At 52.5% G+C, this 20,166-nt stretch overlaps 4 protein-coding genes across 4 annotated transcripts; 3 read left to right on the forward strand and 1 right to left on the reverse strand.

Moving 5' to 3' along the window:
- Positions 1–1,138: 1,138 nt before the first annotated feature.
- On the reverse strand, positions 1,139–2,525 carry A1O5_02406 (uncharacterized protein; the record flags this gene model as incomplete). Its single annotated transcript, XM_007743022.1, has 2 exons — positions 1,139–1,363; positions 1,419–2,525. The coding sequence occupies 2 exons, from the start codon at positions 2,523–2,525 to the stop codon at positions 1,139–1,141; spliced, it is 1,332 nt and encodes a 443-aa protein (XP_007741212.1).
- Positions 2,526–4,769: 2,244 nt separating this feature from the next.
- On the forward strand, positions 4,770–5,877 carry A1O5_02407 (uncharacterized protein; the record flags this gene model as incomplete). Its single annotated transcript, XM_007743023.1, has 2 exons — positions 4,770–4,913; positions 4,969–5,877. The coding sequence occupies 2 exons, from the start codon at positions 4,770–4,772 to the stop codon at positions 5,875–5,877; spliced, it is 1,053 nt and encodes a 350-aa protein (XP_007741213.1).
- Positions 5,878–12,520: 6,643 nt separating this feature from the next.
- Positions 12,521–15,048, forward strand: A1O5_02408 (uncharacterized protein; the record flags this gene model as incomplete). Its single annotated transcript, XM_007743024.1, has 2 exons — positions 12,521–13,001; positions 13,670–15,048. 2 exons carry the CDS (start codon positions 12,521–12,523, stop codon positions 15,046–15,048), a joined length of 1,860 nt encoding a protein of 619 aa, XP_007741214.1.
- A 966-nt stretch (positions 15,049–16,014) lies between these two features.
- Positions 16,015–17,653, forward strand: A1O5_02409 (uncharacterized protein; the record flags this gene model as incomplete). The annotated part of the gene is made up of 4 exons (XM_007743025.1): positions 16,015–16,069; positions 16,127–16,171; positions 16,231–16,514; positions 16,574–17,653. 4 exons carry the CDS (start codon positions 16,015–16,017, stop codon positions 17,651–17,653), a joined length of 1,464 nt encoding a protein of 487 aa, XP_007741215.1.
- Between the last annotated feature and the right edge of the window lie 2,513 nt (positions 17,654–20,166).

Raw genomic sequence — 20,166 nt, forward strand, 5'->3', positions numbered from 1 at the left:
TTGGATATCTTTTCGGGGATGGCAGAGGAAAACTGATCAAATTTGAGGAGAGCAGAGGAACGTGACAAGAGAAGGGGGTGTTATATAGGGACATGAGGTGTGCTGGTTCGTTTCCCAATAGAGTTTATGAGAGCCGAGACACAATACAAGAGCCACAGCCACGGCTCCCAAAAGCCCTTGACCCGTGACCATTCCTCACACCTTACCTTCCCAGCCCTTCCCCAGTCTCCCACAAATCCCCGCATTTCGCAGTTCATAACGAAGTTGTAAGCCTTTTGTGAGTCAAAAGTGGAAACATTGATTGGTGAAGGTTATGATTGTCCCAGATTGGCGGTCCTCGGTAGATCTACCCTGACTCAGAAATCCTAGAGTCAGAAAGAGACTCCGAAAGTGAAGAGTCAAGATCAGAGACGGAAGAAAAAGTTTAGCCTCCGAAGCCGAGTGAAGCCCAAGGGAGCGAAAGGTAGTTGGCCAAAGCCATGCTGAATGAGTCTCCACGATCGATTCGACAATGCGATCTCGACTCGCAAAAAGATCGAGACCAAAACCAGGCAAACCGAACCCAGAGGGTTTTGCCTCAATTCCCTGAGCATTGTTCAGGAGATGCAGCACTCGGAGGTTCCTGAATGACCCCTACCCAGAGTGCGGCGGAGGATTTGGCCCACAGGGTGTGCCTGGTTCGTCTTCCCAGGTGGGCTGGGCGCGGCATCGGCAAAACAGAAGTCTGAAGGTAGATTTCGGTTGTGTTGGAATCATCGGCATGGGTGGGTGGCCTGGATGGCTGGATCTTTCTTGCCAAACGGTCGGCCCTATTGTACCTCATCCGGTGAGTGCGATGTGTGCAATGCCATTCACGAGGCATATAACCCGTTTGAGGGAATGGGCCTGCCGATATGGCCAATATGGACGGTGAAAATCCAGTCGTCGCTGATCCGGTATCCGCTTGTTGGAAAACTCATTGGTGAATCACTCGCCCCGGACTGCAACGACTGTCCGAAGTCTTTCGAACGGTCGCTGTCATGTTGTAAGCTCAATAGCACCAACGATTGTTAGACTGAAATAAACGGGGGCACTCAAACAGCCATCGAACTCCAACCCAGCTACTGGACAGAGTATATGCGGGAACCTGTATTCGGACTTAAACAGGAGTGCCTCGATTTCTCAGAACCTCAAGATATTTCTTCTTCACTGTGGCATTACCATATCGGTATGCGCCATTGCTTTCCATGTACTCAGCAACTTGCTTCCACGGTACTTTGTTGACAAATTGACCAATGGAAATGGCATCAAGGTCTACGGCAGCCTGCAGATTGATGGGATTCGACTTCGAACAATGCGAGACTGCTTCAAATAGCAACTGGATCTGTCACATGGCGTATCAGCATCTGGAATCTCTGTTTTTCCTAGGAGTAACTCACATCCCTATCTCCCCATTCTGGTTTTCTCAGTCTTGCCTCCCTTGGCTTGGTCAAGGCTCGATATCTTCCCCTCAACGTTGATTCTGCCTCCTCAAACTTCAAGCGCTCTTTGATCATCTTGTATGACATGCCCTGGTCTTTCAATTGTACCAGAAGCGTGTCTTTCGAGGTGTCGCGTTGTCCGTTCTTCACCCCTAGGTGTCTGACTGGCGGTACCGAACTACTTGTGAGGTCTGGCGGTGATTGAATGGTAGCATCAGACACCCAGAGGTCTGGATATTGAGCATCCTGATCGAGTACAGATAATGGTTCCAGTTCCTGATAATGCATAGCCGGAAGATATTGGTCTGTGGTGGGGACTGGGGGACCACTCCTGAGGTCAAACTGATCATCACCAGATGAAGGTAGCTCGGGCAAAGGCGGATAGTTCAACGAACTCGAATCAAATCCAATCTGTTGTGTTGGCACAAAGGTAGGGTCGATTTCGCAATAACTCAGCCCAGGATTCAGGTGTAATTGAGCAGCGCTAGACTGAGGCGACGTAATTCCACCGAGCACAGATGGGTCGTAGCTTGTCATCGGGCAAGGCCACAGCTCGCCTGGGCCAGGTGTCTTCGCTTCCAGCACAGTTTGGGGCGTGGTAAGGTCGTCACCAGTGATGGTTTGACCATCCAACATCCTGCCTTCCGGCCTGAAGAAGTCGAACCCATCGTTAGGGAAGTTTTGAAAAAGCGAATCAAAATCATTCATTTCAGGTGATGGTCCCTGCTGAGCAAAGATTGTGTTGGTCAAGAACTGCTGCGTGGCCGTGTCGATTGGGATTTCTGTCGCCGGGCGGGAACGTGCACACATCTTGGGATGACCAATGCTGCCGCCATTTAGTGAACCGCTCAAAATGTCTGCCTTGTAGAGTTTATTTGGAGAATATCTCTGCCGCGGCGGGATGGGCATGACTTGCGGAATCTCTTGCGCCCCAAAATGCAAATTGTTCCTAATTCTACTCCGATCCGCGGATGCGCCATGATGACCAGCTGACATGGTGCGGTTCTCCTTTTGTGAAGATGGGTAGGAGTGCAACTTCGTTCCGTAAGATGTTGTAGAGTTCATGGTTTGGTAGACTGGTGGTTGCATTGCGGACGATCGGGCGCAGGTGAGATTGTGAGAATCTTCAAAGCAGGCCATATCGTTGGAACTCATATGCAAAGCAGCGCACGGGACTGTAGCCGGGTGACAGATACGGAGTGTGTCAGAAGACACCGGAGGGTGAGTCGCCGTCGAAGTGAAGGTGCTCGGTACAGCCCATCTGGGTAAGTGACAAGGAAGATGAGTTTGCCCGCAGCACGCTGTCTCTCCATCGGTGTAAGTACCAAAGTATCTTGAATCATGTGTCCTCGGAGACATATCTGCAGATGCAAGGCTGCGCAATGCAGAACCAAGTGATAAAATTCGAGCTGATGACTGGTGAATGGGCCAGAATCACTGAGTTGTGGTAGTCTGTGCAAGCGGTTGCGTTTTTCATGTTGAATCATTGGCCACATTACAATCAGCACCTGCGCGGTCATCCATGGAAACGGAGTCCAGTCTGTTCGTACTGCAAACAGAATCCCATCCACGGCATCGGGATCAAATTGGAAATCTCCAGAGACGTGAAGACGAGTGCACGCATATTGAGGGGCACACTTACCTCCGAGCCCATCCACATGCAACTGCTAAGTCTTGAGCTCCGCTCCAAATCTTCGATACATCGGTTGAGGTTGCTGGTAGTCTGCGGAACATTAAATGGATAGAATTGTTGCACAATACCTCCTTGATAGCTGTCTGGCTGTTGCGCACTGTTCGATGGCCTGTAGGCTATCGAGGCCAGCGGCTCTGTCCGCACGCAGTCCACAAAACCGGCCTAAAGAGCAGAGTTTTGTCACCACATCTCCTTCTCTTGTCGCATTCTGCTCTGCTGCTCACCAAAGAGCTTGATTCCCTTCAAAGAGAAAGGGCAAGGAAAAAGACCTATTTGGGGCAACGGAACGCATTCAATACAAGATAGTCGCGAAGTGGCAGTGTTCTCGTGGTCCATCTATGCCAGTTGCCATGGCATGTGAGAACGGCAAACAGGAAGTGTCTATTTCGATGTGCGTTCTGTGGATAGGTTATGGTTTAGGCAATGCACCGGCTTAGGCCGTCAGCTCTGGTGCCTCTTTCGCCTTTTCTGAGAGCCGGCGATGGCGAAGTGCCAGATTGAGTTCGAGGACATCCTCAAAGTCCGTCCGTCCGCGATCAAGAAAGGCAGTTGATATGCCGACGGGGTCACCATGCGGAAAATATGGCAAAGGGCAAGCAAACATCAGGGGCACTGTGCTACATGACTTTACCGCCTGTCAATCTCAGGCAGCAACTCTGGCGCTAGCTTGCGGGTCCGCTCTTTTTGGGGATGGCATGGAATGCGTAAGTTGGGCGCAGAGCAAATCGAAATGCTTGCGAGTTATCACGTCGTTGGGCCTGGCAGCCGCTAAACAGTACCTCTTAGCTCGATTGGACGTACCAGGATTGTGGAGCTGTCATATCGGGCCAGTGCAGCGGGAACGCAGACGGCTTGTCATTTGATATTTGCTTGGTCGATATCCGGAGCATCATTGAGTCACCCCTGATCTGGTTCCTGGGAGGTGTTTGGCAGGGGAAAAGGAAGAAACATGGTCGCAAGAGGCAGTGTTTTCGCACTTCATTGTGTCCAATTCCTTCTTCTTTTTTGGCCCTATTACCCTTCGATAACGTGGTTGCGACACTCTCCGCGCCTTGCTCTCGGGTCTGTAAGTCTCCGGGAATATGGGATGTGTCTTACTGGGTTTCTTCAGCTATATTTGGCCTCAACAAACCAAGCTGATACTGGCGTTGCACACGGTCGCAAGTGCCAGAGGGTAGACGGCCGGTATGTATTCTGAGGATACTGTGAGTCTAGAAGGACCCTGGAGAGATCGATTGTTCAAGTTGGAGAGGAAACTTTGGTGTGAGCCGACAAAAGACAAGAATGAGATAATGAAAGCAGAATTGTAGACGAACGTTGAACTGAGGTGAAGACATGATAACGTGGTCGAGCTCATTAGTAAGCAGCGCCAAGACGACTGTTTTCCGATATTCAGCCGGGCATCACCTTGTCACTGCCGATGATTGATTTCATTGCCTCAAGATTACGCTACATCCTGCAGATTAACTAGATCATATCCCTCTCCAAGACTCTTGAAAGTCGGCGTGGCGGCATTGCTGGATCGACTGATGAAGGAACGTAGTGGTAAGTGCAGAGGATACAATTTTAGACGCTGGCTCTTATCCGATGAGAATTGACAACGGAACAGACGAGCCATGACAGAATCAGAAAGGATGCTTGGTCTTGCAGAGCCGTTGCATCAAAAAGTATCCCAAAAGTTCATAACTGCCTTCAGGGCCAAGGATATTCTGTTCTCTGAAACCAGCCTTGCGTACCTTCAAGCCAGGGGAGGAGCATCAGTGAGTGCGCCGCTAAGGTCTCAGCGGATAGATATGGTTGCTCATATCTATCAAGTTCCAATTGCGGTACTGCCCTGCGTTGAAGAAGAAACCCCAAGGGAATCCCTCCAGCGCAAAAAAAGACCCGCCTGGGCCCAAATTCGATCCTTTTGAAGACCCGCCGGCAGAGCTCCTAGTTGCTCAGATCCCAGCCCAAAGTGCGTCGCATACTTTGGTCTTGAACAAATACCCGGTCATTCACAACCACTTCATTATCGCCACCAAAGCCAACAAGCCGCAAACGGACCTTCTAGAGGAAGATGATATTGGCTTGACTCACGCTTGCCTGCGCGCCTGGCAGGACCAGCGCCACGATGGAAGCTCTCCGCGTCTTTTTGCTTTCTTCAATTCTGGAGAGCATAGTGGCGCCAGCCAGGTCCATCGCCACTTACAGTTCCTCCCTGTGGAGGATATGGCAGGTTCAACAATCCAAGAGTGGAGGCTGTTGATCGACCGCATGAATGTGCCAGCTCACCCGGAACTGCCACTGTTTCAAGACCCATCGTTGCCGATATTGCACTTTTCGACTCCACTTGAGCCTGGCATCTCAGCAGCGGACTTGCACCGCAAATATATATTGCTCATGAAAGCAGCGTTGTCTGCCACTCGTTCACCTGGCCGGCCGCTAGACCAAAGCTTAGCAGTTGAAAAGGATGGCAAAACTCTGATATCTTACAACCTTGCCATGACGACGGACAGAATGGCAATCTGTCCCCGAAGTCAAGAAACTGCCTTCATTCCCGGAGCTGGTCCAGAGGGCTCTGTGGCCATCAATGGCACGATACTCGCAGGTACTCTTATGGTCAAGGATGAAACAGAGTGGGATATCCTTCGAGAGACTCACTCGCTTCTTGACGAAATGCTAGCCTCTATCGGCTTCTCTTTAATATCATGGAAACAACATGGCAGCGCAATAAAAATATAGAAGGTAGCTACACCTACATGCGTGCTGCACTCTTCCGACTCTGTTGATTTACCTGGCTAAATACTGGCGCTTGGAAGAACACGCGCCAGTCTTCGAGATCCCGGTCATGACTTGCTCGACGTCCTTGGCAGCCAGTCATCTTTGTCCACAATAGCGTCTTTTCGTTCGAGAACAGCCGACAGCATGCCTCTCTTGACCTGTGACAAGAGGGCACACCTTCCACTGACTCCATAAAAGATCGGAGGCCGATCTTTTCGCGCCATATCAAGCATACTTGACAAAAAGGATCAGCTGAGCGAGAATCCCACACTCACCGTCCAAAAATACTTTGGTGGTTCTCAAGACAACCTTCAGAGTACCCGAGTGATGCGTCACCGGAAGGGGAACATTAGGCGGGCAAAGTCAAGGTATTTTTGTTTGGGGCCATAGTTTGTTGGTGACAAAGGAAACATACCTACTGCTAAGGAGGAAGCTATCCATATCAGTGATCAAGGCTCGCTCTCGCTATTCCAGAGCTGACCATGTCAGACGAAGCCGGGATGCTTTGGGACAGCCATGACGCCTTGTCAATGCTGATGGCCGAGATTTTTAGAATTTTGCCAAGCGAGGCAGACTTTACGAAGCAGCTTATGAGGACTCGAGGAAAGGGGAGTCCAGCCTCGTGCTTTGAGAAAGAACAGAATTTGAGATTGAGAGCTGCGCAACCAGGACGGTTGATGACTACAAAATTCATGACGACCCGTTGATGCTTGGACACATCGTCGATGCCAAGGAAGTGATACGGGAAGGGCAGAAGCTGGCCACGAGGTGAAGCATGGACTGTCCGAGAGCGTGAGCCCGCAGGTCGTTGACGAGGATCTACGGGGCGCAAAGACATGCTGCACCTCCACCGTACGATAGCGTTGAAGTGTGTACCGCAAAAGGCGGAGCAAGCACTGACCAGGCAAACAAGTGGGCGGAGCGTGCAGATTGCAAAAGCTTTGAGAGTTTTTCTGACCGCATCGACAGAGCGATGGAGTCAAGGTGAAAGTGTCAGAAGGGCGCCGCGTGGCAGTCCAGACCCCGAAATCCTCGCTTGTTGCGCAAGCCACAACCACGACCAGGACGACTTGTGCGGATTTCCAAGCCCTGTTGTCCGTTGAGAGAGCCTGTCCATCGTTCGTGAACAGGCGGGACCAGGGTATGTAGTGGTCAAGCGTGGGGCAGCAAAGCAATCGGGTAGTGACGGTGACGAGTGGAGGAGGCAGGGCCAGGGCGACAAACACGAGCAAGCAAAGGAAAAGAGAGGGGTTGGAACCTGGGGGTCTGTTCGTAGGGCTGCAGATTTCAGAACCGGCTTTTGCTTTTGGATCGCGCGGGGTTCGTGAATGATTCCTTTGGTTAAAGGGTCTGGGTGGTTGTTGATTTTGTGGTTGTGGTGATGGTTCTGGCTCGTCTGCTTTGGCTTTGGCTTTGGGAATACGAGGTTTTGACATGCGGAAGGCGAGCTAGACCAACGCATCGGCGCCGGTCCCCGGCCCTTCTTCGCTCCTCGTCTTTCTCAATTCAGTCGCACCTATGGCCCGTTGAAGCTCGGCTCGCGTCCGCTTTTGGCATTATGCCCTTGGCAGCCTCTGATCTGTTTGGCTCTGGGCTGCTGCAGGCTTGTCCTGAAGGTGTGGAAGGATCTGCAGATGGCCAGCCAGCCTCGACTGATTTCTTGGGTTCGGCTATCAAAGTGAGTGAGCAAGCAAGTCAAGCGACTAACGAAGCAATCCGGCACGATCAATCATCTGATCAATCAATCAAGCAGGCAAGCAAGAACAATAAACGTGTTTCCTGTGCTTGCGCTTGCTCTTGCTTTCCATCTATTCCGACGTCCCGATGTGGAATGGCCTGCATGGTCCGCGTACACGCGGCCTTCTGTCTAGGGATCTAGACCCTGGCGGTCGAAGCCCATTCGATTTGATAAGTACGTAGCAAAAGCAAGGCCGCCGCACCGTATTAGCTAGTTATGTCCACGTATCGAAGGCTGTTGAAGAGGTAAGAAAAAAAAAAAAAAAAAAGCCCAAGGGGAAAGAGCGACGATATCGTTTCCCCGCCGTGGTGGGCGAGAGGAGAGAGGGGGCGGGGACCCAGAAGCCCAGGAGCGCGAAATGAAATGGGAATTGAGAAAAGATGGAAGATGGGGAAAATAGCAACTTCCAAACCGGGAAATTCATGGCCCGGGGCACCAAAATAAAGAGAGTTTCGAGAACTGAAAAGGTTGTGATCGTTATTGTTATTTGGTGCAACAAAGTTTCCATACCTTGTTTGCCTCCTTGGATAGTTGCGTACCGCAGGACTAGTAGTAGATGTAGCGGTAGTAGGAAATAAAAGTACGGGCTTGCATGGGGATTTGGGCGGGCAAAAAGGTTCTCGGATTGCGGCGGATCCTCCCCAAGGCTGGGGAAAACACGATAGGGAAAGGGAAAAACACCTTCCCGCGTGCGATGTATGTATGGGTATCTATCCGGCGCACTAGAAGAGTTTGCTGGATTGTCACCGGGAAGGCAGGGCAAGGCAAGGGGAGGCGGTCTGGCACGTCGACACAGACGACATGGGAGCAATGAGGGGGCAGAGATTGACGAAAAACAGTGGGGCGGGCAGCAGCAAGGGCAACGACAGACCGCTCGCCAGCATCAAGGTCAATGTTGTCTGCAAGACCACGCCCAGAACGTCTTTTCTTTTTGGCTGGCGGAGAGGCGCATGGGCTAGAACCGACTACGAGGTACTCAAAGTTGAGGCCAAGGGCGCGGATTGGGCGGCGGCGGCGCTGGAAAGACCCAATCCAACCGAGCACGGCCAGGGCCACAGCTGCAGGCCTGCGCCTTCCGGGAAAGTTACAGGGACGGAGTGACTGTATTGGATGGGTGCGAGGGCGACGAGGACGGTGACGGGAGGGATGCCAAAGGTTTAATTCTTCTTTGGTGCTGGTGACGCCGCTGCTGTCGCTGGGAAAGGAAATTCGGCGCGCCCATACAATTATTTTGGCTGTGGCATGTGCACTGGCAATGGGTGGGATGGATAGCCATGGTAACTCCTCCGGACCCCTTACCTACGGAGCGTCGCGAGAGCTAAGGGGCTATCTAAGCACCGAGTATGTACGTGAGGACCTGGACGGAAACATTGTATTCAGTACTTCGGATCACATCTATGTAGAAAAACCATAGTCACCAAAGAAAGCCAACTAAGCTGGCCGAAGGAAGGGGGGGGGGCGATTGTTCAGAATCTTCAGCCCTATCAGGGGGGGTTTATCGTCGAGAGGCCTCCAACTCACGAGAAAGACAGAGAGAGATTTGGGGGCCAGCATGCGGCGACACGGGTGGGCGGTAGTAAACACAGCACGCATGGCCGGACAGTCAGCAAGGGAACCGAAAAATAAAGGAGATGATACAAAACATGCATGGCTCAGTCACCCGTCTGCGCGCAGGGTGCAAGCTGGTGGATATTGGGCAAATTACCCAGATGTGTTCGAGTCATTGATCTGTAATATGTATGAGTAAAGGGGAGAATGTCGTTGATTGCAGGTGACGGATGGGCGGTAACAGCAATGCAGGGAGCAAGAGTCCCGCCGCATAGGCCAGAAAACTGCAAGCGAGGGTTGAAAGGGACATCGAGGTTAGGCGAGGGGCCCCGAAGGGGAGGATTGTCCTTTTGACGAGTCGCTGATGACCTTTACGAAACCAGGAGTCTGTCTTCTCGGGATGCCGGGGGGCTTGGTTTGGTTTCGAGCTGGCTCCAAACTGCCAACTCCAAGTGCAATTCCAATCCACTATCCCAAGCCCAAGCCCAGCCAACGCCCGCGCCCACGCCTAGGGGTTTCGAGCCCACCCCCAAGCAAACAGTTGGGCGACAGCCAGGTAATCAGTAGCCGTTATCCTTATGCATTCTTGAAACTCGAGATTTGTTTCTAGACGTCGCGGGAATAGTTGAATCAATGTTCCAGGTACCTCACAGGGGGTACCGAGTCGTCTGTAGCTCTTGCGCTTGCTTTGCTCTTACTCGGCTCTTACTCGAACATGTAATACCTACCTGTCTGACTAAGTAAGGGACCTGCCCCCCCCCCCACCACTCGGTCCATCACTCGTTTTTTTTTTTCTCTCATGGGAGAGGGGCATGTCAAAACTTGAATCGCACATGCCATCACGAGAGTGTGTCTGCCTCGTGTGTCTCCTGGTCCAGGTACCATACATGCCGTCATCCTGAACCACCAGGAAACGAACAAGGGGGGCCTGGGCGACGGTGTGCAGCAGATGGAGGAATAGAATTGGTAGTTTCGGTGGTTGGAGCAGTCACAGCAGTCACTCGACGAATGGCTTTAGCATTCGCGTCGAATGATGAAAGAGATCCAGGAGCGTTACAGCAACGCCTCGCCAGAAGTCGGTGACCAAGCCAGATGTTGTGCAGCATGTATCAAGCCGCCACAGCCTCACGGCCGCGAGTGAACAAGTCCTGGCAAGTCTTCCCCTCGGGGCGGTGAATAAATAGTAGCAGATGTGGCTCAGGCATCAGATGGCCAGTCACAGGAGACTGCAGCGCCACTAAAAGGACGCTGCGCCATGACCAAAGAGCTCGGGCTGGGCACTCCGAGGCCCTACAGCCAATGAAGAATCCCAGACCGGTTGGGGCTGGGGGGGCCCGCTTGCAGCCCACGTTTTTGCACGGGCCCAGCAGACCGCATCTGCACGATGGCGCCAATCGCATCGGGGTCGCCTAGTCGACTCGGTATTGCTCTGTAAATTACCACGCTATGGCCTGGCAGAGAAAGCGTTCAGGGATTGCACCGAGGGGCCCAGCAAGGACCAGCGCCGCTTAGTGCAAAAGTCCCTCCCCACTCTTGCGTCTGCACTTTCCTTCTCGTCCGTCTCTGTTCGTCTGTTTGGCGACTCGTTGCTCAAAGCGGCCGAGCCAAGCAGCCTCTGCTCCATCACATGGCTCGTGTCTGGGGTTCGTGAAGAAGCCACTCCTTCCCAATCCAGCATCTCCAGCCTAATCCCTACCTTTTGGCACCCTTGGGCTCCTGCGACCTCCCTTTTGACTTTGGATCACAGCCCTGGGTGTGCCGTCACCACTAACTGACAATTTGACGGGATTGACGGGAACTCGGTCCCGCCAGCAACGGGAAAAGACGACACGAGGGAGGGGTTTGGGCTTTTGGGGAGGGGGCATTGGTCTACCTAATACCCCTCTGGAGCTAACGATTGCTACCAAAGAACAGGGTACCCTCTGGTCAGAATCTAAGAATCTGAGATTCTACCTAATACTGTGCCGAGTCCTGATGTACTACTACTCCATATTGTGACCCTTCTTTCACCAAAACAGGCAGCCGGCCAATGGGACCATGAGTACTTTTGCTCTGAGCCCCCAAAAGCGGGTTACGAGGCAGCGAAGCAGCGCAAAAGAATGAGAGAAAAGAGAAAGGGCCGGGAGCCGGAAAAACACAGAGTTCCGGCCTGATGGATGATGCTTCCTTTCACCCAACTCCCTCATTCACTCACCTCACTGACAGACACATGATTGCTTTACTCTCCTCTTCTTGCATCATTCAACTCTCGTCCCCATCCGGATAGAAACCCCCCCTTTGCCAATCCTCCAAACAGTCATGCCTCTCTCTGACCAAATCTTGACGGGACCCGTGCGGACCTTTCTGCTTTGTGTGCCATCCTGCTGCTTCTTCTTGCTTAGGCCTCTCCGAAAGCTAGCTTACTAGCACATGCATTAGCTTGCTAGCGTGACACTCTCTCCTGGGTGTATTTGGTGTTACAGCCACCCATCCACCTCATCCACCCATCTCTGCCACACCGCGACACCCCTGTGTCTTTAGCCTCCGAAGCGTCACGGACTCACGGTGAGGCCCTGGTCCCCATAATCCACCCTCCCTGCTCGGGCCCCGGTCCATGTCCAAGCCATAGGGCTAACCGTTCAGAAACTGATCTTTGAGAGACTTTGGCTCATCTGAAAGCGACAGGGCCCCTGCTTTCGGTAAGACCCTTCTTGTTCCCTAAGCTAGTTCATCATGCTTGTACAGATATTCCAAACGACTATATCTCACGATTTCGCCCCCCCCATCTTCCAGCCTGAGATCAACTTGCTCAGAAAATCCTCTCTCACCCTCTCCCTTCCTTCGTTGCCTTGAGACCTTCGGACACCTCGTCGTCGGTGCAAGTCTCAATCTGCCTGAGGCAACACTGAACACCAAACACTGACCATCCAAGCCGAGAACCCTCGAACGCGCCCGCTCGGTCCCTTCCACCTCCCCCCCTTCCCGCGACCCCCATCTTTACTCCTTCCAGTATTGATCGACACTCTCTCAGCAAGCCTCCCCAACTCCCTCTTTGTTTGTCAGAAAGAAGGCAGAGAGAAGAAAAACGCCCTCCCGGCCCCAAGAGCATCTAGGCCTTGAAAACTCGTATTCATCGGCGCTTTATCGATATCGCTTCGGAGCCTCACGACTCAAAAGGACCTAGAACACTCCCATTGACACGCCTTGTTCGGCCCTTGCGCGCGCATTCCTAACGAGATCCTCCATAAGCCTCAGAGTTATCGACCAAGGACATATTTCTCGTCTTCCCCAGCCCATGCAGGCGCGTTGACCTCAGTCCCCCTCCCCCCATCCGACACAATGCTCGCCCTCGAGCATTCTCGTCGTCAACAGTTTGACCCAGCGTACGACTTCGAGCAAAGCATTCAAGCGCCCTTCCCCAGCCTGACCATGGATACCTACGACTCGACGGAACCCATGATCAACTTCCACCCTCTCCCATACTCGTTCTTTGACAACCCGTCCATGTTCGCGACGGCACCCATGCAAGCCCTCAAGCAAGAGATGCCGCCATTTCAGGATCTGCCGCCGGCTCTGATTTCGTCGGGTTCGGCACCATCAATCCCCAGCGCCTCGTCCTCGACGGTCGGTTCTCCATACTCGGGCCCGTCCCACACCATCCCGTGTCAAGATGGCATTGACCGCACGGTTTCTTCCTTTGGATTGGGCGTCATGCCAGCTATCGTCAATCACGAGGCCTTTTCGCAAGATGTCCTGGGAACTTCCATGGAAGCCGAGCTGTCATTGGGGAGCCACGAAAAGCTCCCCGACAGTTTTGTGGGTGAGTGTGCAGATCTTTCCTCTTCTCATCCGCGACCAGAGACCAGTGACATTCTCCAAGCCCAATCCGGGCAGCCACTTTCATCATCTATTCCTGCTTCGCCCGAGTCACTGTCCATCAGTACTTTCTTTGATCGAGGCGTGTCCACTGCGCCTTCAGTCGCTTCCCAATCGGTGTTTTCCACTGCTACCCAGTCCCCTGCAACCGAGCAAACTCGGGGAACGCCAACCTTCAAATCGCCTACCACACCTGCTTCAGCATGTCCCAGACAGTTTTCTGTTATTTCGCCGGTGAAGGCGAGAAGCTTTCCTCCAACGTCGCGCTCGCAAACAGTTCCCTCTTTTCACCCTCATGTGCTCCCCCATGACGTGCCTGCCGCACCGCAGCAACAACAACAACAACAACATCATCATCATCATCATCATCACGCCAGCCGTTTTCAGTCTCATTTCTTTGCCCAGAGCAGCGGCAATTTCATGGCCCCGCTGGAAACATCCTGTTCGTCTCTTCCGCCTGTCTTTCCTTGCCCTCTTTCTTTTTCATGTTCTTGTTCCGATGTCTTTGTTCCTCTTTTCCCACTGGCTCCCTTTCATGACCGCGCAAATCGCTCTGTCACGATGCTCAAGGGAAAAAGAAAAAAAAATCAAACTAACGAAGCTTGTTTACAGATCCGTCCTTGATCCACGCTTCCAGACCATATGGCGACGCGGTCTTTGCTGACCATGGGGTCTTTGCACCCAGCCTGCACTCCTTCACCACCACATCCCCCTCAGGCTCACCAGCTCCATCACCTCAACCATACGGCGTCTATCCTGCACCTCAATTCTCTGAACCCATCACAAACACCACCTACTATCAACAGCAGCACTATATGAGCCGGCGACCTTCCCTCGCGTCCTACGTGTCTGCTGTCTCACATCCAAGCCCGGCCTCGGAAATTGATGATGATGGCCGGGACAAGGGCCGATGCCCACATCCTGAATGCGGAAAAGTCTTCAAGGACTTGAAGGCTCACATGTTGACACACCAAGCCGAACGGCCGGAGAAGTGCCCTATCTTGACCTGCGAATACAATCAGAAAGGATTCGCACGCAAGTACGACAAGAATCGGCACACCTTGACCCATTACAAAGGCACCATGGTCTGCGGATTTTGCCCTGGTTCAGGCTCTCCGGCTGAGAAGAGCTTTAACCGAGCCGATGTCTTTAAGCGACACTTGACTTCGGTCCACGGCGTCGAGCAGACACCACCCAACAGCCGAAAGCGCAGCCCATCGGCAAACAACCGAAAGCTCTCCAGTTACTGCCAAGATGCCACAGGCAAGTGCTCCACCTGCTCGGCAACATTCAACAACGCTCAAGACTTTTACGAGCATCTTGATGACTGCGTGCTGCGTGTGGTGCAACAAGAGGAGCCTTCAGAGGCTGTAAATGTCCAGCATCTCTCACAAATTAGCAACGACAAGGACGTCCAAGAAACCCTGGACCGCCACATGATCAAGACGGAGGATGCTTCCACTAGCTTTGACGATGAAGATGACGAGGACGACGAAGATGACGAAGACGATGATGAGGACGATGACCCGTCATTCAATAGTCGATCTGGCAAAGGCGCACTCAAATCCCACAAGGCTCCTGCATCGGCACGAGCAATTATCGGGGGCGGTGTCTCCAAACCGGGCAAGTCTTCGAAGAAAGGCATGACATGGTCCAAAGGCGGAGTGGCTCTCGCCGGCAAAGGCCGCAAGAAGAGAAAGCACTACCCGCCGTCCTGGGGCATGTCCGCTGAGAAGATGCGCATGAAGAAGCGCGTGCTTTGCGTTTATGACGGCCCGCGGCGCCTATGGAAAGACGACATGATGCTCCACAATGAGTTTGAGGTTCGGCTGCCTCTGGCCGATTGCAAGAGCTATGTCACCGACCTCGACATCGAGACCCTCAAGCGAGCTGAGGCTTTGCACAACGCCACAGTCGAAGAGAAGGGTCCGTGGATTCCGACAACAGAGGACGGTGGTCAAGGTTTCGACCTCAATACCCTAATGGCCTAATTCATTTGTTGTTGAACTTTTTTTTCTGTACTAATGTCGTGTTTTGAGCGATTCGGATATGGAGAAAGGGATCTCGACTCGACAGTCCTTGGCCTAGGAAGAGATCCTTATTTTGTTTTTACCTTCATAATGTCTTTTCGAGATCAACGAAGCTCGCAACGAGCATGCAGCGATGCAAATGTGGACATGAAATTTCTCTTGCCAGGTTGAAGCAGCCCCCAAAAAGTTGGCTATGCTTCTGATGAATACATGGGGATTTTGGGAAACCATCATTGGATATTTGGAATGACATTTGATATGTGGAGGAGACATTCTTGAACTCAGCAAGAGATACCCGTCACTTGAAGCTCTCTTAGGTTGACGAAAAGCTTGTGTAAGATAGATGATACCTTGAAAAGGCAAACCAGGAAGCGCTGAGCGCTACAGAATTGCAATGAAGGAGATTTTATTGATCAAACATTTGATTCATTTCAAGTATTGTGTCGAGCATTGGGAGCCAGGCCAGAAAGCGAGGCTGGTGAGGCTCTTGCTGAAGGGGCTCTGAGATGCCCCTCAAAACTCCAAGCTTGGGTGTCTTGAGGGGGGGGGGGGGGGCCGGGGGCCACCCTGGTGACCTCAGGCGCCAGGCATTGCAGGCAGTAACTTCGCCTAGGTGCTAGCGAGCTACGGAATAATACCCAGTACCGAGCACCTACTTGTACATACAGTATGTGCTGAGTAGTTGACACTGCATGCCGCGCCAAGCTTTCCGTCATCGACATGGAGGCAGAGTGCGCCCAACATCACTTGTCTTCAACAGGGGAATTCAATCCAAAGGACGACAGCTGCCGAAACATCCTTACACGCGATCTGACTACCCTTTCATCCTCTTGCTTGCCATTATCGAAACGTCACATTGAAAGCAAAATCGAAGCTGTCACTGAAACAAACCTTTGACCGCGGCCGCAGGCGCGGCACTCACCCACGATGGCGAACGAGATGCCACAGCCCGACCTGTACAATTATGGCGTCGAGGTCCATGGTATGCCAATGTCTTTTCTGCATATGTCAGGAGTCGAACTAACAACTTGGGTCATAGAAACTCCAAAATTCGATCTTGCCGCGTACATCTCAAACTACAGAGGTCTGTCATATTGAACCCTGGCAACCTACCTTGATCCGTACTGATCCCTAGTCTCACAGGTCGAACCGTGTTTCGGCGACTTCACCTGATCGCGTCATGTTCTACAGTCCTGGCGGAGGAGGCTGCCCGAATGGCCCTGCTCGAGGCGAAGAAAGGCAGTGATGTCCGGAACTATGTCGAAGCTGTGGCACTGCTGCAGCGGGTGTCAAAGAGTAAGAACCTAGACAACTTGCTGGACCCAGTATGGGCCTCTCAGCAAGAAAAGAAGAACAATGCCGAAACTGCCCGCTTGGAAAATGAATTGAAGGGATATAAGAATAACCTGATCAAGGAGAGCATCCGAGTGAGTTTGTTGCAGAGAATGCCGAACAACATGAAGGTCCACTAACTTTTTCCACCTAGATGGGAAATGAAGATCTGGGTACCCATTACTACACCATTGGGGATTTGAACAATGCAGTCAAAGCCTATTCCCGTATGCGAGACTACTGCACCACCACTGCTCATATCACATCCACCGCATTCCGAATCATTGCCGTCGCGATCGAGCAGCGAAATTGGCTGGCTGTCCAGTCCCAGGTACTCAAAGTTAAGAACATTCAACTCAAGCCAGAGGACATGGCTAGGAACCAACCAAAAATACAAGCGGCCTTGGGTCTTCAGCAGATGTCCAATTTTGAGTACCGCGAGGCTGCCACAAGCTTCCTTAACACTGACCCCAGCTTGGGAGAGAGCTACAGTGATGTGCTTACGAGCAACGATGTTGCCGTCTACGGCGGCCTCTGTGCGTTGGCTTCTATGTCGCGTTCGGATCTGCAGACCAAAGTGTTAGAAAACAGCAATTTTCGCAATTTCCTCGAACTAGAGCCTCACATCCGCCGGGCCATCAGCTTCTTCTGTGCAAGCAAGTACAGCCAATGTTTGGAGATACTCGAATCCTACCGGGCAGATTATCTCCTGGACATCTATCTCCAACCTCTCGTCTCAGACATTTACAAGAAAATCCGGACGAAAAGCATCATTCAATACTTTCAGCCTTTCAGCAAAGTCACCTTGGATAGCATGGAGCGGATGTTTGGGATCGCTGCAATGCCGAATAAGGCGGCGGGTTCGACCACAACAGGATCAGACTTCCTCAATGAGATTGTTTCTCTGATCCAAGACGGCCGGCTCGGTGCCCGAATCGACATGGAACATGGAGTCCTGGAAGCTGTCGAACACAGTCCTCGCGCCGAGGCCCAGCAAGCTGCGCTGGCCATGGTGGACGCATTTGTCCGTGAGGCCCGCATGAAACTGATTCGGTTGCAAGTCATCAATGCTGGACTAGAGGTCAGGCCGCACCAGAAGAAGAAGACAGTGGGTTTGGGTCAAGGGGATGGTATGTGGGATGACGGCGACGCGAGCTTTACAGGACCTGGCGGCAGAGACATCATGGGAAATGATTTCGAAGGATCGACCTACTCTCAACGCAAAGGCGGATAGGATCAGTCACGTAAGCGGAGGAGGGCGAGTTGAGGAATTGAAACGACCCGACAGCCTACCTCGAGGAGAGACACAAATCCTGAGGCGCCCTTTCGCCGTAAAACTCGGCATTTACCACTGCGGACGGACTATCAGACGACCTCAAGGAGGGCAAAATCACCGCATGGCATAGCACACGCAACGCAACATGGCGAGATGGCAAGGCGCAGACTCTTTTTGCCGGAGATGATCCGAATCAGGTCGACCTGTTGCTCGTGGTGGCATAGTGGCTTTTCTCCCGAAGGGTCTTTTGGTTTGGTGTTTCGGTGGGAGGCCTGATACATTGCTATGGGAGCATCGACGAGATACGCACGAACCGGTCACAAAACAACGCTAGTATTAATGACACCAGGTCCGGGATCCCAGATGTTTGTTGCGTTAGCGGAAGGGACGACGACAAGTCGACAGGGGATGTAGATCAAAGGCCGAAAGCTAGGCAATTGAACCTGATTGTGGGATTTGTCCTGTTTTCGTCGTCTTTCCTCAGTAATCATGCCCAGACGCCCATATTGTACAGTCTACAGCGCAGCCACTATTTGCCAACAAGTTGTGACAGACGGGTGCAGGTCCCATTCACGGACTTGTATCGACTCCTACAGCGAAAGGGGGATCGCGGGCCTGCAATCCTTGCCCCTCGCCTGCTGGACTCCCTTAAGGATTCCGCTCCATCGGGATGAATGAATGCTTTGTGACTAACTCAGACCAGTGAACGAGGTTGATTCACATAGGTGGGCGGACAGCGCCAAAGTACGTAACAAAGGAGTTTTGTCTGCGAAGCCCAGGGAAGGAAGGGCCTAGGGGTCTAGGGGAGGAAGGGGTCGGAGATACGCTGTAGTAAGCACTCAGTTCGTTGCTTGTTCTAGTGTACTGTACGTCCAAGGGAGAGACGCGTGCAGGAGGGTACGCGTTCCTGTCAGGCCAGGCCCAGCAGAGAAGAGCAGAGAAGAGGTGAGCGGGGTTCATGGAAGATCGTCCGGTCGCTCGTAAGTGTGCATGCGGGGATCGACAGGGGCATGCATGCATGGATACCCTCCTCGTTCACCACCCGCCCGACATGCACACACAAGTACATACAGTATACCCTCCCTGACGGCGGCGGCGGCGGCGGTGGTGGTGGTGGTGGTGGTGCCGCCTTACTCATGACTATTTATACCGAGCGCATTGACTAAGTGCAGGAGTGCATTACATTGCATAGCCGAGCCTGGAGGGGGAGTGAGATCACTTGCCTGGTACGGCCTAGATACAGTCGTAGGGCAAGCAGGCACTAATAGCTAGGTTTATTAGCTGCTAGGTATTGGTCGGGTAGCCGTTCCAAGTATGTAGGCAGGCAGGTACTAACAAGTATTGGTTGAGGGAGCAGCTTGGACAAGCGGCAGAGGAGGAGACGAAGCTATGTCTCGTTTTGGCTGTTCGATGCCGTTAGGCGAGGCTGCACCCTGCACCTGCCACCCGCAAGCCGCAGTCGTAGGTAGTGGGTGCTGTGGCTTGAGGGCCTGTCGTGCTCGCTTGCCTGCTTACTGGGTACTTACAACTTTTGGGCGCGATACGACGTCGCGTAGGAAGGGGGGATTTCTATAGGCCAGTGAGCAAATGAACGAATTAATGGCTGAAAGAGAGGGGGTGGGTTTAAACCCCCAAAATGATATCATGTATGGATGGGGAATATACATGCCGCATTGGGAAATGTATGTAATCGCGTACAGTATATTGCCGACAGTGGACGCTGGACTGTCTGTCCACACACTGGTATGGTGATGCAGTGGGCGTTGGAGCGTGTATCTGGGCCATGGATCAATATGTCTTTCCCACGGGTGTCTACCTATGGTGGTAGGTCTTCAGGAAGGGAAAAGGATCGGCGGTACATAGGTACGTAGTATGATACTAGATTCGCAACCGCTCTAATCTTCCAGTCATACCTTCGCCTTCCTTAACCCAGTGACACAGCCACGGTCCCGCTCAACCTTCTAGAGTTAGCGATACCTACCCGTAGTTGTCCAAAAGCGGCAGTGGTGCTCATACCGTTTTGTGGGGTGGTTTGGCCTGCCACATCGACCACTTCATGTAGTTGTCGATCGCCGCAGTCCTGCAAGGCTCTAACCATAATCTTGCTTTCAGTTATGCTTGAAACTCGCTATAGCAACAATTTCCACATGTTTGGCCTGCTGCACTCCGGAGTACGTCACAGTTGGTTTTGCTCTGCTAGACCGCCAGGTGGCTGTGCTGGTTCCACCATGGCAAATATCCAGAAGGAACTCAACTGTGAGGATTGTACCGTCGCCATAGACTGCCCGCTAGAGGTGGAAATGAGTGCCATGCGGTGGATTCAGCAATGTACATGGCGTCTTGGGCAAGACCGCTCGTGGCGTTTTCATCATCGGCTGATGCCTGGTTTTGTTGCTCAGACTTGTGCCGTCATCGACGCCTGGCTCCCTGGCCTTGTGCTCTAACTTGTGCTATTCATGCTTGCAGCGGTC

This window comes from Cladophialophora psammophila (assembly GCF_000585535.1).
Source record: "Cladophialophora psammophila CBS 110553 chromosome Unknown aczJe-supercont1.3, whole genome shotgun sequence".
Lineage (NCBI taxonomy): Eukaryota > Fungi > Ascomycota > Eurotiomycetes > Chaetothyriales > Herpotrichiellaceae > Cladophialophora > Cladophialophora psammophila.